Here is a 12,264-nt window from a genome sequence, read left to right on the forward strand (position 1 = left end):
CAGAGGGGGTCAGACGTATCCTTAGAGCCTGGTAGATTTTTGGCTCCACATTTGGTGGGGACGAATGTACGAATGGGGAGAGAGGGGTTTCTGGTATATGACCCAACGCGCTGTTTATTACAAGCTGCGGGAAGCAGCATGTACCCACTAATGACAAAATGTACACCAGCGTCTTAATCCTCACCCCACACATACCTACACCCCCCGACCCATGGAATTCAAAGTGGAGACCGGGAAGCGCAACCACCAGGGAAACAAACTTTTCACATTACTGATTTACTAGAATACCTGCAAGTTCCTACAAAGATGTGCTGGGGGGTTAAATATAAGAACCAGATATTGCCTTCCGTTTTCAGACACCACACCGTACAAATCGCCTCCGTCACGGTGTACCTGTGAACAATAAACTGTACAGCGGGGAAGTGCAGTGTGTGGGTGATGAATTCACTGTCTGAAAGACACGGGTGGTAGCGGTCCTAGGATCCAGGGGAGCCCGGGCACTGTTACTTCTGCCATCACGTGTCTGGGCCTTAGGAACATTAACCTCTAATGACGGGGTCACACACTGCACTGTACGTTCACACAGGACCCTGCCTCATTCAGTCCTTTGAGGCCTGACATCTCTGATGTTTCTGGGATTCAGGCAGAAGGGGCGGGGTCGGGGGGGGAGGGGGCTAACCTCCCGCCACCCATCCCCCCACCCCAATGTATTCTTCCTCCCCCGACACTTTCTCCTTCCTCTAAAGGATCAGAGGGTGGGGACATTGGTAGGATGGGGCAATGCTCAGAGGTGGTACTGGAAATTCTTTTTCCCAGGTGTCTGGCTGGTGGGTCTTGCTCACATGCTCAGGGTCTAACTGATTACTGTATTTGGGGTCAGGAAGGAATTTTCCCCCAGATCAGATTGGCAGGGACTTTCTTTCTTTCTTTCTTTCTTTCTTTCTTTCTTTCTTTCTTTCTTTCTTTCTTTCTTTCTTTCTTTCTTTCTTTCTTTCTTTCTTTCTTTCTTTCTTTCTTTCTTTCTAATTCCTGTGCAGCATGGGGAGTGGGTCACCTGCAGGGATCCGCTGGGTATATCTCAATCAAATCCCTGCCATGGCAGATACTGCTGGTTCAGTGGCACCGGTTCTCTGCCCATGGATTGCCACAGTTTAGTCTCCTGAGAGCTGTAACACTGTGGTCTAATTTGGCTGGTTGGGTTTGGTGTGCAATCTCTCCGGTCTGGACCCTAGAACAGATCCTGGGAAGAGATAGCAGCAACTCATTGGCATCTCGGGTGTCATTTGCTGTGGGGTAGCCCCCCGCACCCTAGACTTTTCATAGCATTGTATGCTTCATGATGTTTTCCACCCCTCCCCACCCACACCTGGAGTTTGCAGGATTTCATATACTAGATAATAGTTTATCCTCAGCCTCTACCCGAATTTTTCTGAAATTATGCCCGCCCCCCCTTAACACAGCTCAGATCCCTGGGAGCAGATTCCCAGGAGCTGCAAGATCTGAGGATCCAGGGAATCATTTGTGCAGAGTCCAGGGGAGCTGGAACAATTTGTATAGTGGGGGGGGGGGCGCGGCTGAGAGCCATTGAACCAAACCCTGCATATGATGGAAATCATTTCAAGCGAGGGGGTGCGGCAGCCCTCAGGGCAGAGTCACTTTGCCGATCCCCATCCCTTTTCCACAGGTCTCTCCCAGTCACCTGCAGGCTCCAGCTCAGGGGCTGGTGTGGGCAGAGCCTGGGGCTGCCCCAGGGGCTGGTTCCAGCCACCGGAGAAAGTCCCCACCCAGGCTGGGCACAGGGGGGGCGTTGATGAAGGTTTTCCCGCCTGGCATGCTGCTCTCAGTCCCGGTTCTCTGCTAGTGATAGACTCAAGGAACTCAATCTATTTATCTTAACAAAGAGAATTTTAAAGGGTGACTTGATTATCATAGAATCATAGGATTGGAAGGGACCTCAAGAGGTCATCTAGTCTAGTCCCCTGCACTCATGGCAGGACTAAGTATTATTTAGACCATCCCTGACAGGTATTTGTCTAACCTGTTCTTTAAAATCTCCAATGATGGAGATTCCACAACCTCCCTGGGAATTTATTCCAGTGCTTAACCACCCTGACAGGAAGTTTTTCCTAATGTCCAACCTAAACCGGCCTTGCTGCAATTTAAGCCCATTGCTTCTTGTCCTAGCCTCAGAGGTTAAAAACAATTTTTCTCCCTCCTCCTTGTAACAACCTTTTATGTACTTGAAAGTCTATTAGTCTATAAGTATCTGCCTGGGGAACAAATATTTAATATTGGGCTTTTCAATCAGGCAGAGACAGGTCTAACAAGATCCAATGCCTGGAAGTTGACGCTAGAGGCATTCAGATTGGAAATAAGGTGTAAATATTTAGCAGCGAGAATAATTAACCACTGGAATAATTTACCAAGTGTCGTGGATTCTCCTTCACTGATAATTTTTAAATCCAGATTAGCTGTTTTTCTAAAAGATCTGTTCTAGGAATTATTTGGGGGCAGTTCCGTGGCCTGTGCAATACGGGAGGTCAGACTAGATGATCACAGTGGTCCCTTCTGGCTTTGGAATCTACAAATCATTCAATCTTTCCTTTATACAGGTTGGGCCTTTAATTGGCAGACCATGGTCCCCTTCTCAGGCCATAGCTTCATGACTGGAGGTGGGGAATTTGCATTCACCCCCACTATGTATCCCCCAGGAAAACCACGTAACACTTTTCCCCCCCAAAGTCCATTCTTGTCTGGCACATTGCTCAATGTGAAACCCCAGGTCTCGCATCATTCTGCACCCACGGGAGCTGACGGTTGGGAGCCTGAAGCCTAAAAGTGTGTGACCTTGGTGGACTGCAGAGGGGGAGTACAATTTCAGCGGCCCTGAAACTGAGACAATGGGTAAGTCTATTTCACCTTTCTCAATCTCCCTAACAGTTACTGTGTCATCTTTCTCCTCTTTGCTGTTCCCCTTTCATCCTGGCTTGGGGAATGACCCCTGTCTGGATTCTCTCTCTATCCCAGCAGGTGAAAGGAAGATGAGTGAGAATGAAGAGGAGAATTCTCAGCAGGAAAGTCCAGAATAAATGGAACTCTACGGGATAGTATCAGGAAGATATGAATGTAACGTTTCCTGCAGTGTTGACCAGGGAAGATCCTGTGAGAGTCAGGGTAGCAAGTCTGAGAGAAATCAGCTTTGGAAGGAAGTGATTAAATCCATTAATTGTGGAGAAGGATGCACAGACCCCAAGGAAACCACAGACCAGCAGAGAATCCACACACAAGAGAGAAAAAACACAAGCACAAAGTGTGGGAAAAGCTTCAGTTTGAGATCGCAGCTATTTAGACACCAGAAAACCCACACGAGTGAGACACCCTATAAATGCTTTGAGTGTGGAAAAAGATTTAGTGACAACTCACACCTCATTGGACAGCAAAGAATTCACACAGGAGACAGACCTTAGAAATGCATTGACTCTGGGAAAAAGTTTAATGGCAAAGCACACTTTAATACACATCAGAGAATCCATACAAGGGGAAAGCTCTATAAATACCTTTACTGTAGGAAAGCTTTTTTTCAGAGCTCAAATCTTATTGTGCATCAGCGAATCCATACAGGAGAAACACCTTATAAATGCCCCGACTGCGGGAAAAACTTCAATCATAGTTCAAACCTGACTAGACAGCAGAGAATCCACATGGGAGAAAAACCTCATAAATGCCGCAACTGGGGGAAAATGTTTAGTGATAAAGCACAATTTAATACATGTTGGAGAAGCCATACTGGAAAGAGACCCTTGAAATGCCCTGACCGTGGTAGAAATTTTAATGGTAAAGTACACCTTACTGCCCATACAAGAGAGAAGTCCTATAAATGCCTTTGCTGTGGGAAAACTTTTTTTCAGATCTCAGATCTTATTTCACATCACAGAATCCACATGGGAGAGAAACCATATAAATGCCAGGACTGTGGGAATTTCAATCGTAGGTCAAACCTAATTCGATATCAGATAATCCATACAGGAGAAACACCTTATAAATGCTCTGAGTGTGGAAAAGAATTTATTGAAAAGTCACAACTTATGGGACATCAGAGAATCCACATGGAGGATAAACCCTGTGGAACTCTCTGCCAGAGGACGTTGTGAAGGCTAAGACTATAACAGGGTTCAAAAAAGAACTAGATAAATTCACAGAGGACAGGTCCATCAATGGCTATTAGCCAGGATGGGCAGGGATGGTGGCCCTAGCCTCTGTTTGCCAGAAGCTGGGAATGGGTGACAGGGGATGGATCACTTGATGATTACCTATTCTGTTCATTCCCTCTGGGGCACCTGGCATTGGCCACTGTGGGAAGACAGGCTACTGGGCTAGGTGGACCTTTGGTCTTTCCCAGTATGGCTGCTCTTATGTTCTTATGAATAGTAAAGAGCTACAGAAGGATCAGGCTGAAAGGACCAGGCTGACTATTATTATGAATCGTGTTCATTACAGCTTAAGGGCCCACTAAGAAAGGGTTTTCCTTGTGCTCAGCACTGTGCAAACAGAGGAGCAGATCATGGCCAAGAAGGAAGCCAGGCAGGGAACTCTTCCACAGACCCGTTCAGCCCTGAAGTCAGGCCGAATCCCATCACCACGGACAGGAGAGAGTTCTCCTGTTGGCATAATAAATCCACCTCCGCGAGCAGCATAAGCTGGTGTGCATTTTGGCCAGACTTCAGGTGTGCATTTCTTTTCTGCACTATTTCCAATTTTTCAACATCCTTTTTAACATGAAGCTACCAGAACTGTATTTGCTATCTCAGTATTGATCTCCCCAGTGCCATAGACAGCGGTAAAATGACCTCCCCACTCCTGTGTTTGTACATCCAAGGGTCACATTAGCCCTTGTTGCCCCAGCATCCTGCTGGGAGCTCATGCTGAGTCGCTTGTCCATCATGACCCTTAAACCTTTCGCAGAGTCATTGCTTTTTCAAGGGTATTTAGGGGCCTTGAAATGCAATGCCTAGAAACCCTCGTCTCCACCTAAAATCCTAGCGTAAACAAACCTTAAGGAGTGGTTTTTTTTTATTTTAGGCTGATATAATCCACTGCAGCCTTTGTCTTTGGCCTGAAGAAAGGGAGAGAAGCAGTGGGGAGAAAACATGGGATTTTAGTTGGAATGCTCTGGGTCTCTCTGCCCAGAAGCATGCAGGGCTAGGGTCTGACACAGTACAAAGCACTTCACTTGGGGCTTGGCTACACTTGAAATGCTACAGCCTCCCTGCCAAATATCCCCCCCACACACACACACACCCTTCCCCTGCTGCACCCTCCCTTCACTTCCAGCCTCCCCCCTTCCAGCAGCGTCCTCTTTTGGGGAACCTGAAATATGGTAACCCTGTGTAAACCTCTGATAAGCAGGCGTCCCTATTGCCCAGTAGCCAGGTGGCTGGATAGGAACAGTGCAGGGAACCTGGAATTCACCCAGCAACAAAGTAAAGAGAAACTGTCTACATCAGGATCATGTGGAGTAACCTCATTTTTGTACACAAATTGGACTCTGGGTGCTCTTCTAGTTGAATACTGTTGCTACTGTATTTTTCTGCTTCCCCTAGAACACTGTTTTGAACATTATACTGTGTAATCATTTCCTGTAGGGGGTGCAATTCCCTTCCGTCCCCAGCTCCCTTTCTGGGTCCTGGACAAACCCATTGCCCGGCAGCCCCCTGCCCCAGCACTCGGGGCGGTTCTTGCACTGAAGCCTGTCAGTGGGGGGTGGAAAGGAGGAGTCCGCAGGATCCCTGCGAAGGGGAGAAGGGGGGTTTCTATGGGGACCGGGGATTGCTGCCGAGGGTCCCCAAATCCGCGGGGGTGGCGGGTCCTGGCCTCCCAGGGAGCCTGCCCGGGCGCGTTTCTCAGTGACCCGGGCGGTGGGTGGGATTGGCCGGGCCGGTCTCTACAGGGCAGAGAGGAGGAATTTCGGGCCGGGGCGCCCCGGGCTGAGCGGGGTGTGGGCCGGGGGGGTCCTTAGCTGCTGCCCCCACAGGGCCCTGGTTCGTGCTGGGAGGGGGCGGGCTGCGCTCGCTCTGCCTCTGTTTATCTTCCTGGGTCAGCTCCTCCATTGCGAGCCGGGGGCCGGGCCGAGCCGCTGCTGCTCCCCGGCGGGGTCTGTGCGGGGAGAGACCGGCGCTAACCCCCCGCTCCGCTCCGCTCCGCCCCGGGCTCGGCCCGCACCAGCCCCCGAGCCGGAGCCCGCAGGTGATGGGGGGACCCGGGGAAAGGGCCGGGGCCGGGCAGGACAGTGACTCTGCACAAGCGGCCCCGCAGCCCCGGCTCCCGCCGCCCCGGGAAGCTGCTCCCTGGCTGGGAAGCGCCTGGCGGAGGGACCGGAGCTGCGGCCCCAGCGGCGAGTCGCTGCCCGGGCTCTGCCCAGGATCTGCGCCCGGGGCCAGCGCGGGGTTCGGGCAGGGGGGAGAGCGGCCGGGGGGGGCATGGGCGGGCCCCAGGGGGGGTTCCCTGTTGTGTCCCTGGGGCTGGGTTGTCGGGGAGGGGAGGGGAGAGAAATGAGACTGAAATGGAGTCGGGGGGGGGGATTTATTGTAACCCCGTTACAAAACTCGGAGCCCCTCCCTCCCCTGAGACAGGCCCCTTCGTGCCCCAGCGGTGGGTGAATCTCCCCAGCCCTGAACGGCTGCTGGGGCCCTGTTTGCTCCGTCAGAGACACCTGCTCTGAAAGGGGGCAGGATCCTGTTCTCCTGAAGAGCCCCGAGTGCGACCCGCTCACACTGTCTCCTAACGCACGTGTGCCAGGCAGCCTGAATGACCTGCTCTTGGTGTCCTGTGGGGGGGTTACAGTGAGATCAGTCTGCTCAGATTCTGTTTCTCTTCTACATACCTAGGCTTGGAAGGATGAGATTTTTGTCGTAAATGTCAGTTTCTCCCTATACACAGAAAAGGTGGGTGAAAAAATATTTCCATCAGAAATAATCGAAATGTACAGATAGGGAAAGGAATAAAATGCTGCTCAGGAATTTCTTACAGTTTGATTTAAAGATATTTACTCGGTGTATTTTGACATGTGATAATGACTGTGTGTGTTTAACATTTGTAAAGCTTAAATTCTCAATATCTACAGTTGTTAAATAATTGTTGTCTGACCCACTCCATAAGTTCCCACAATGTAAATCAATAAAATTGAAAATAAATCCTTAAAACTAAACATTCACATTACCATTGAAATGATGAAAAATAATCAAATCCTGCCAATCCTGTACATAAATATAGCAATACAACACATCCTGCTGTGTGACAGGAAACCCCTTCAGAGGGGGGAGCTTCAGGGGGCTGCTGGTGGGTTTGTGTTAGAAGGGCTGGAGCAGGAAATACACAGGGCCGGGGAGGTGGTGACAGGGAGGGACAAACCTGCTGGGACATGTTCAGTCTGTGGCATTCCTGGGGCTCTCGTGTGCCCAGTTTAGTTTCTGCTCAGTTTCTACCCCGGTCACTTAGGTTACGTCCACACAGCCCCTGGGAGGTGGGATTCCCAGCCCGGGTAGATGTATATGCACTAGTTCTGCTAGAGTTAGCACCTAAATATACGGCCTCGATAGCGGCTTGGGCTAGTCACCTGAGTATGTTCAGAAGACGCCCCTTGGGAGCGGGGTGGAAATTCTCCCATTTCTGGAACTGGAAACAAACTCCCTGGACAGGGCTGGGAAAACGGACTGGACTCCCACTGCTGGAGTCTGAACCCACCAGGCAGAGGCTGATGTGGAATACGAAGGGGGCACCCCGCAGTGAGGCCCAGGGGAGAGGCCCCGTCCCCTCACCCCCAGCTGCTGGGAATGGGGAGGTTGTTGGGATTCCTGTCCCTGGACCCTGCTGAGGGGCTCCCCCTCTTCTATCAGCCTCTGGCTAGTAGGTGTGTGATAAAGGGGAAGGCCCCTGCCCTCCTCCACTGGCTGGGAGGGACAAGGAGTTCTCTCTTTCTCCCCTCCCTGCAGCCTCCTGGCTGCTCTGAGCAGGGTGAGGGTGGGATTCTGCTACCCTTTCTCCCCCCTCCCACCAAGAGCTTACTTTTTATTGACCCTTCAGCCCCGTGACTGGTAGGATTGTGGCTGGGGCAGCAGGTGCTGAGTGGGGGACTCTTGTTGTTTCAGGGGCCGGTGACCTTCAAGGAGGTGGCTGTGTATTTCACCCAGGGCCGAAGGCTCTGCTGGATCCCAGTCAGAGAGCCCTCTACAGGGACGTCATGCAGGAGAATTACAAGACGGTGACCTCGCTGGGTAAGGGATTCCCGTCCCCTGCGTTACTGGAAGCTGGGGAGTCTCTGATGTGGCCAGTTTGGCTTCTGCTCAGGTTCTTCCCAATTCCCTTAGGTTACGTCTACACGGCATCTGGGAGGTGGGATTCCCAGCTCAGGTAGATGTACATGCACTAACTCTGCTAGAGCTAGTGCCTAAAAAGAGAAAAGGAGGACTTGTGGCACCTTAGAGACTAACAAATTTATTTGAGCATTTGTTAGTCTCTGAGGTACCACAAGTACTCCTTTTCTTTTTGCAAATACAGACTAACACGGCTGCTACTCTGAAACCTGCCTAAAAAGAGTGGCAGAAGCATTGTGTTGTCCTGTCTGTATTCATTCATGTCTGTTCCCCTCACTTCCTGGGAATAGCTCCATCTATGGGGCAAATGTCACCCACCCACGCTGACTGAGATCTGGTAGGACCTCCCTGCCCCAAGATTCTACTTCCCCCTGGGTGTTTGGAAGGGATCTGGAGGCAGAATCCAATTTCTCCTGGTGCTCCGTGTTATCTGTTACAAAAAGGTTATTTCTTCCAAGCATGAAGACTCCATTTTTTCTTTAATTTATTTTTAAAACCTCTGTTTCTGGCTTCACCCTGTGGTGCCGTTGTTATACCTGGTGCAGTACACCGTGAAATTAGAGGAAGAGAGAGGGTTTAAAAGAAGGAGGAGCCTCCATTCTTGGAGGATGAGGAGGAATATCCCAGTTCTAATGGATCATGGTGCACCAGGGACCCACTTCACAGAAGGAAAAATTAGAGAGGGGTTAGTAAATGTTCCCTTTCTCAGTCTCCCCAGCAGTTACCATGTTGTGTTTCCCCTCTTTGCTGTTCCCCTTTTGTTCCTTTCTTCCCCGGCACGGGGGATGACTCCTGTCTGGATTCTCTCTCTGTATTCCAGAGCGTGTTGGGATGGTGAATGAGAAGGAGAATCCAGAGCAGGAAGGTGGTGAGGACGTGGGTCTGCAGGGAACGGTATTGGGAAAATCCAAGGGGAATTTTCATGAGAGTCATAAACGAGGAAAAACCTGCAGAAACCAGCGCAGGTCAGAGAGGCTGCTGGGATACGACCCAGGAAAGAAAATTTGTGAACCCATAAATGATGGTGGAGATTGCAAGGACCTCAAGGAAACAACAGCCCAGCAGAGAATCACCACAGAAGAGAGAAAAAACACATGCACCGAGTGTGGGAAAAGCTTTATTCGGAGGTCACATCTTATTTCCCATCAGAGGATCCACACTGGAGAGAAACCCTACAAGTGCCTTGTCTGTGGGAGAGGTTTCAGCCAGACCGCACACCTTATTTCACACCAGAGGATTCACACGGGAGAGAAACCCTATAAGTGCCTTAACTGTGGGAAAGGTTTCATTCAAGGTTCACATCTTCTTAGGCATGAGAGAACCCACACAGGTGAGAAACCCTATAAATGCCTGGAATGCGGGAAAAGCTTCATTCAGAGCTCAGATCTTATTTCACACCAGAGAACCCACACAGGAGAAAGAGTCTATAAGTGCCTTGACTGTGGGGAAAGTTTTGATTGGAACATGCAGCTTGTTAGACATCAGATGCTCCATACAGGAGAGAAACCCTACAAATGCCTGGATTGTGGGAAAGCATTTAGTGACAGTTCAGCCCTTATTATTCACCAGAGACTCCACACGGGAGAGAAACCCTATAAATGCCTTGACTGTGGGAGAAGATTCAATCAGAACTCACTCCTTACTAGACACAAGAGAACCCACACTGGAGACAAACCCTATAAGTGCCTGGAATGTGGGAAAAGTTTCAATCAGAGCTCATATCTAATTGCACATCAGAGAACTCACACAGGAGAGAGACCCTATATGTGCCTCGAGTGTGGGAAAAGTTTCAGTTGGAGCTCAGATCTGACTGCACATCAGAGAACCCACACAGGAGAGAGACCTTATAAGTGCCTGGTATGTGGGAAAAGATTCCTTCAAAGTTCAAATCTTAGTGTGCATCTGAGAATCCATACAGGAAAAACACCCTATAAATGCCCCGACTGTGGGAAAAACTTCAGTCAGAGTTCAAACCTGACTAGACACCAGAACACCCACATGGCAGGAAAAACCTCATAAACCTCGACTGTGGAAAAATGTTTAGTGACAAATCACAATTTAGTACACATCAGAGAACCCACACTGGAGAGAGACCTTATAAGTGCATTGATTGTGGGCGAAAATTTAATGGCAAAGCATACCTTATTACACATCAGAGAACCCCTACGGGAGAGAAGCCCTATAAATGCCTTTACTGTGCGAAAACTTTTTTTCAGAACTCAGATCTTACTTCACAGCACAGCATCCATATGGGAGGGAAACCATATAAATGCCAGGACTGTGGGATAAATTGCCATCATAGGTCAAACCAAATTCGACATCAGAGGATCCATACAGGAGAGACACCTTATAAATGCCTTGAGTGTGGGAAAGAGTTTAGTGACAAGTCATGCCTTATGGGACATCAGAAAATCCACACGGGAGATAGACCCTATAAATGCCTTGACTGTGGGAAAAGCTTTATTCATTTCTCACATCTTATTGTGCATCACCAAATCCATTCAGGAGAAATACCCTATTAATGCCCTGACTGTGGGAAAAAATTCCCTCAGAGTTCAAACCTGACTAGGCACCAGAGAATCCACGTAGGAGAAATCGCCATCAATGCCTCGACTGTGGGAAAAAGTTGAGTGACAAGTCACCACTTAATATACATCAGTGAATCCACACTGGAGATGGGTCCTATAAATGGCTGGATTGTGGGAAGAGTTTCACTCAGAGTTCAGTTCTTATTTCACAGCAAAGGATCCATGGTGAACACAGAGATGCTTTGAATGTGGGAAATGTTTCATTCAGAACTCACAACTTTTTACACGGCAGAGAATACGATCAGCCCCTCCCTGCTGCAGCCGTGGCTGCTGGGCCAAGGGGCCTTTCTGCCTCTGAGGGTTGTCTAGAGCAGGAAAACTGGTTGGGGTTGGTAGCTGCCACGTTTAGCCCTGACCTGGACCAAACCTCTACCACTTCTAGTCTAGACCAACCCTGAGCATCTCAGTTATACAGTGGTCCCAATCTAAGTTCCCTGTAAGCTGCGCGGCCAAGCAGCCACCCAGCAAGCTATCAAGTGCCGCACAGTTCAGATGCCCCTCCCTCCACTGCCACGCTGCTCCTGGCCTCTGTCTTGGAACTGCTCCCAGGAGCCTCCCGCTTGCTATGCAGAGCGGGTGGGAAGGGGGGGTGCTGATGTCAGGGTATCCCCTGCCCCTGTACCCCATCTCTGCAGAGGGGGAGCGGGGGGAACGCGACAGGGCTCAGGAGTGGGATGGAGGGAGCTTTCTGGTGGCTGCTGCTGTGTCTGTTTTGAGTGCCGGTCTACCTACAAGACCACATACTTAAAGGGACAATGCATGTCTCTCTCTCACACACACATGTTGTGTGTCTCTCTCACACTCACACACCTCCCAACATATACTTGTATTGTTGTTGTTGTTCCTTCTTGAGACTTCCTGCAATGCACATATATTCTCTGTAATTTTATTCTTTCAAAGTGCTGTTATTTGAGTTTTTTGACTGGTCTATGCATTTCATAATTTTTATTTCTCTCTTTCGCTTAAGTTTAATTCTTTGAGCAGTGATTTCTAAAATGCCTAGCCTGTCCTGGCTGGAGTAATTATCCCTATGGTATCTTATTAAAAATATATATTATATCTAGGTTTTTTGTTTCTATTAGTGGCACACAGCCGCACATTACTTCGGTAATTTGGTGCACATAACAAAATTCATTCCACGCATGGATGGAAAAAATTAGAGGGAACACTGATCTCAACCCCCACCAAATCAGACTCCTGAGGGCTGGAGATGAAAGCATTGCAGACCTGGAGGGGGAATTTGACTCAATCCCAAACAGTGTGATTGTTCTGACCCTAAATCTCAGTTTCCATCTTTGGGTAAAGCA

General features: G+C 49.4%; 2 protein-coding genes across 3 annotated transcripts in view; both read left to right on the forward strand.

Moving 5' to 3' along the window:
- The first annotated feature begins 6,180 nt into the window (after positions 1–6,180).
- LOC140897932 (uncharacterized) lies at positions 6,181–10,390 on the forward strand. 2 transcript variants are annotated; one of them, XM_078848597.1, is made up of 3 exons: positions 6,181–6,243; positions 8,145–8,270; positions 9,190–10,390. In XM_078848597.1, the coding sequence occupies exons 2-3, from the start codon at positions 8,237–8,239 to the stop codon at positions 10,386–10,388; spliced, it is 1,233 nt and encodes a 410-aa protein (XP_078704723.1). In that variant the 5' UTR covers positions 6,181–6,243; positions 8,145–8,236; the 3' UTR covers positions 10,389–10,390. The 2 variants fall into 2 exon arrangements, with proteins under 2 accessions (XP_078704723.1, XP_078704722.1); XM_078848596.1 differs by lacking the exon at positions 6,181–6,243 and adding an exon at positions 6,574–6,941.
- A 15-nt stretch (positions 10,391–10,405) lies between these two features.
- The window catches only part of LOC144929104 (uncharacterized), a 31,022-nt gene continuing 29,163 nt past the window's right edge, over positions 10,406–12,264 (forward strand). Inside the window, 1 exon segment of the mRNA XM_078848374.1 lies at positions 10,406–10,996. Coding sequence (XP_078704500.1) covers positions 10,406–10,996 — 591 coding nt within the window.

Source organism: Lepidochelys kempii, chromosome 14, assembly GCF_965140285.1.
Source record: "Lepidochelys kempii isolate rLepKem1 chromosome 14, rLepKem1.hap1, whole genome shotgun sequence".
Lineage (NCBI taxonomy): Eukaryota > Metazoa > Chordata > Testudines > Cheloniidae > Lepidochelys > Lepidochelys kempii.